The sequence below is a fragment of the Sinocyclocheilus grahami genome, unplaced genomic scaffold (assembly GCF_001515645.1).
Source record: "Sinocyclocheilus grahami isolate Dianchi unplaced genomic scaffold, SAMN03320097.WGS_v1.1 scaffold1980.1, whole genome shotgun sequence".
In the NCBI taxonomy this organism is placed as follows: Eukaryota; Metazoa; Chordata; class Actinopteri; order Cypriniformes; family Cyprinidae; genus Sinocyclocheilus; species Sinocyclocheilus grahami.
Window position 1 is genome coordinate 36,651 of NW_015507159.1, and position 2,463 is coordinate 39,113.

The 2,463-nt window shown below is 37.8% G+C and overlaps 1 protein-coding gene across 1 annotated transcript; it reads left to right on the forward strand.

Moving 5' to 3' along the window:
* The first annotated feature begins 379 nt into the window (after positions 1–379).
* LOC107573577 (caspase-1-A-like) lies at positions 380–2,034 on the forward strand. The gene is made up of 6 exons (XM_016260006.1): positions 380–412; positions 483–659; positions 819–1,068; positions 1,224–1,322; positions 1,628–1,737; positions 1,871–2,034. The coding sequence occupies exons 1-6, from the start codon at positions 380–382 to the stop codon at positions 1,979–1,981; spliced, it is 780 nt and encodes a 259-aa protein (XP_016115492.1). The 3' UTR covers positions 1,982–2,034.
* Positions 2,035–2,463: the final 429 nt, after the last annotated feature.

Here is a 2,463-nt window from a genome sequence, read left to right on the forward strand (position 1 = left end):
ATTCAATTACAATACTCACAAATCGGTGTTAATATAACAAAAAGCATTTTTAGGTAGTCGTTATATTGAGTCACGTTTCAAAATCACTGATGAAAGCATATACACCCCCACTTAATTGGTATTTAAATAGCATATGTTAATGTTTAACTTATTCATGAACAGAAGGGCTGTATTAAGCAGCATAAAAAGGGTTTCTGTTGCTTTATGAAAACATTCTGAAACAAATTTGTTTGCATGAAGTCGAACAAGCCTAATGATTTCTGAAGGATCATGTGACACTGAAGACTGGAGTAATTATGCTGAAAATTCAGCTTTGATCACAGCAATAAATTACATTTGAACATAGATTGACATAGATTATCTATATAATATTGGAGATATGGGTAAACCAAACGATTTCATGGCATTTTATGTAGATTGATCATCTGGAGTTGCATGTGTTTTAATCGTACATAATTCTGATGTTTGTTTTTTTTTCATAGGTTTATATGCCAACAAGCAGTTCTTGGAGGAAAGGCTCAGCTCTGCTAATCAACAACATTAAATTTGACCGTAGTGAGCTCAACAGGCCCGGGGCAGAGATAGATGAGGAGAACATGGAGTGGATGCTGAGAGCTTTGGGTTACAGCGTTGAGAAACACACAAATCTCTCTGGAGATGTGCGTAAGACAAAAGTCTGGCTTCATGAAACCAATACTGCCCAGTCCAGCTGCTAGATTTCTAGTGTGGAAATAAAAATGTGAACACATATTTAAGTCTAATTAGACTCTATATTTTATACCATGTATTTCTTCTAAACATTGATTATTTATTCACAGGCAATAAATAGAGCAGTCAAGAACTTCTCTAAACGTTATGAACATCAAAACTCAGACAGCACCTTTGTGGTCATCATGTCCCATGGGGACAGATTTGACAATAAAGATGCCATTTTAGGTGTCCATTATCAGAGAAAGAACCCCAGTGATTACTTCTTTGTTGAGAACATCTTCTCCCATCTTAACTCAGTCAATTGTCCGGCTCTGATTGATAAACCAAAGGTTATTCTCATTCATGCCTGCAGAGGAGGTACGACAATAACATGCTGATATTGCGTTGCAATTTCTCATTTCTCTTTGCATTTCCCAGTAACTGTTTCTTAATTTATTCACCTTGCATGCTGCAATATCAAGTCATTCACAGTATGTGAAAATGTCCCACACATGAATAATTTCTCTGTCCAGGTGATGATGGAGGTGTGTATGTTAGTGACAGTGCGTTTGAATCAGACTCCTGGGTTCACAAGGAGAAAGACTTTGTCTGCTTTATGTCCAGCCTCCCTGGTGAGTCCTCAGAAACACTGATTGCTGAAATGAGATTGATTTGTTGATTACATTTGGCTGTTAATTTTTTTCACAATGTCAGGTAGAAGCTATTAAAACAACTTAGTTTTTCCTTTTGTTAAATATATAAGTTTAAGGTTGTTTCACACTCTGAAGAAGAAACTGCCATGGTGAACTGCTGAAACTCAAATGTTTGATGAAACATCATCCAAAATGGGCGAACGTTTCTTCCTTAATGAGCAAAGTTTTAAAGGGTGCATTGTACTTTATTGTATGACTTGACAATGAATGAGTTATCTCCACAGAGATCAAGGCATACAGGAATCCTCACAATGGAAGTTATTTCTTCAATTACATAGTGGATGTGTTCACTACAAGCGCTCATAAATATGACATTATGGAGCTGTTCAGGAGGGTAAATTGTTTTTATTTATTCCAGCTAAACGTCAAAACAATCTCTTTCCTTTTATTCACCCCAAGTGCATTGCTCAATTAAAATGAATGGGTTTGCTTCTTGTCAAATTCAAATATGATCTTTTCTTTTATAGATCGCCTCACGCATGGAGAATGACCCACGTTTCACACACAAGAAGAAACTATTGGCGTGTATTGAAAGGGGGACCCTTGTAAAGAAATTCTACCTGTTCCCTGGACTCTAATGATGTAAAATGAGTTTAGAGGAAGAACGCTGCACGTGAATGGGGTAAAAACTAGAAACATCACCATACACTCTTAAAAATAAAGGTGCTTCAAAAGGTTCTTCAAGCGATGCCATAGAAGAACCATTTTTGGTTCCACAAAGAACCATTCAGTCAAAGGTTCTTTAAAGAACCATCTCTTTCTTACCTTTTTGTAATCTGAATAACCTTATTTCACCACAAAGAACCTTTTGTGAAACAGAAAGGTTCTTCAGATGTTAAAGGTTCTTTATGGAACCATTTAGACCAGGGGTGCGCAAACTCGGTCCTGGAGGGCCGGTGTCCTGCAGAGTTTAGCTCCAACTTGCCTCAACACACCTGCCTTCAAGTTTCTAGTATGCCTAGTAAGAGCTTGATTAGCTGCTTCAGGTGTGTTTGATTGGGGTTGGAGCTAAACTCTTCAGGACACCGGCCCTCCAGGACCGAGCTTGGGCACCCCTGAT

What these genes read in the sequence shown, in the direction of transcription:
- LOC107573577 (XM_016260006.1), top strand. Translation starts at nt 380, where the DNA reads ATGGGTAAACCAAACGATTTCATGGCATTTTAT. An exon ending in CATTCATGCCTGCAGAGGAG is followed by an intron (nt 1,069 to 1,223) that starts GTACGACAATAA and finishes TTCTCTGTCCAG; the next exon opens with GTGATGATGGAGGTGTGTAT. An exon ending in TTATGGAGCTGTTCAGGAGG is followed by an intron (nt 1,738 to 1,870) that starts GTAAATTGTTTT and finishes TTTCTTTTATAG; the next exon opens with ATCGCCTCACGCATGGAGAA.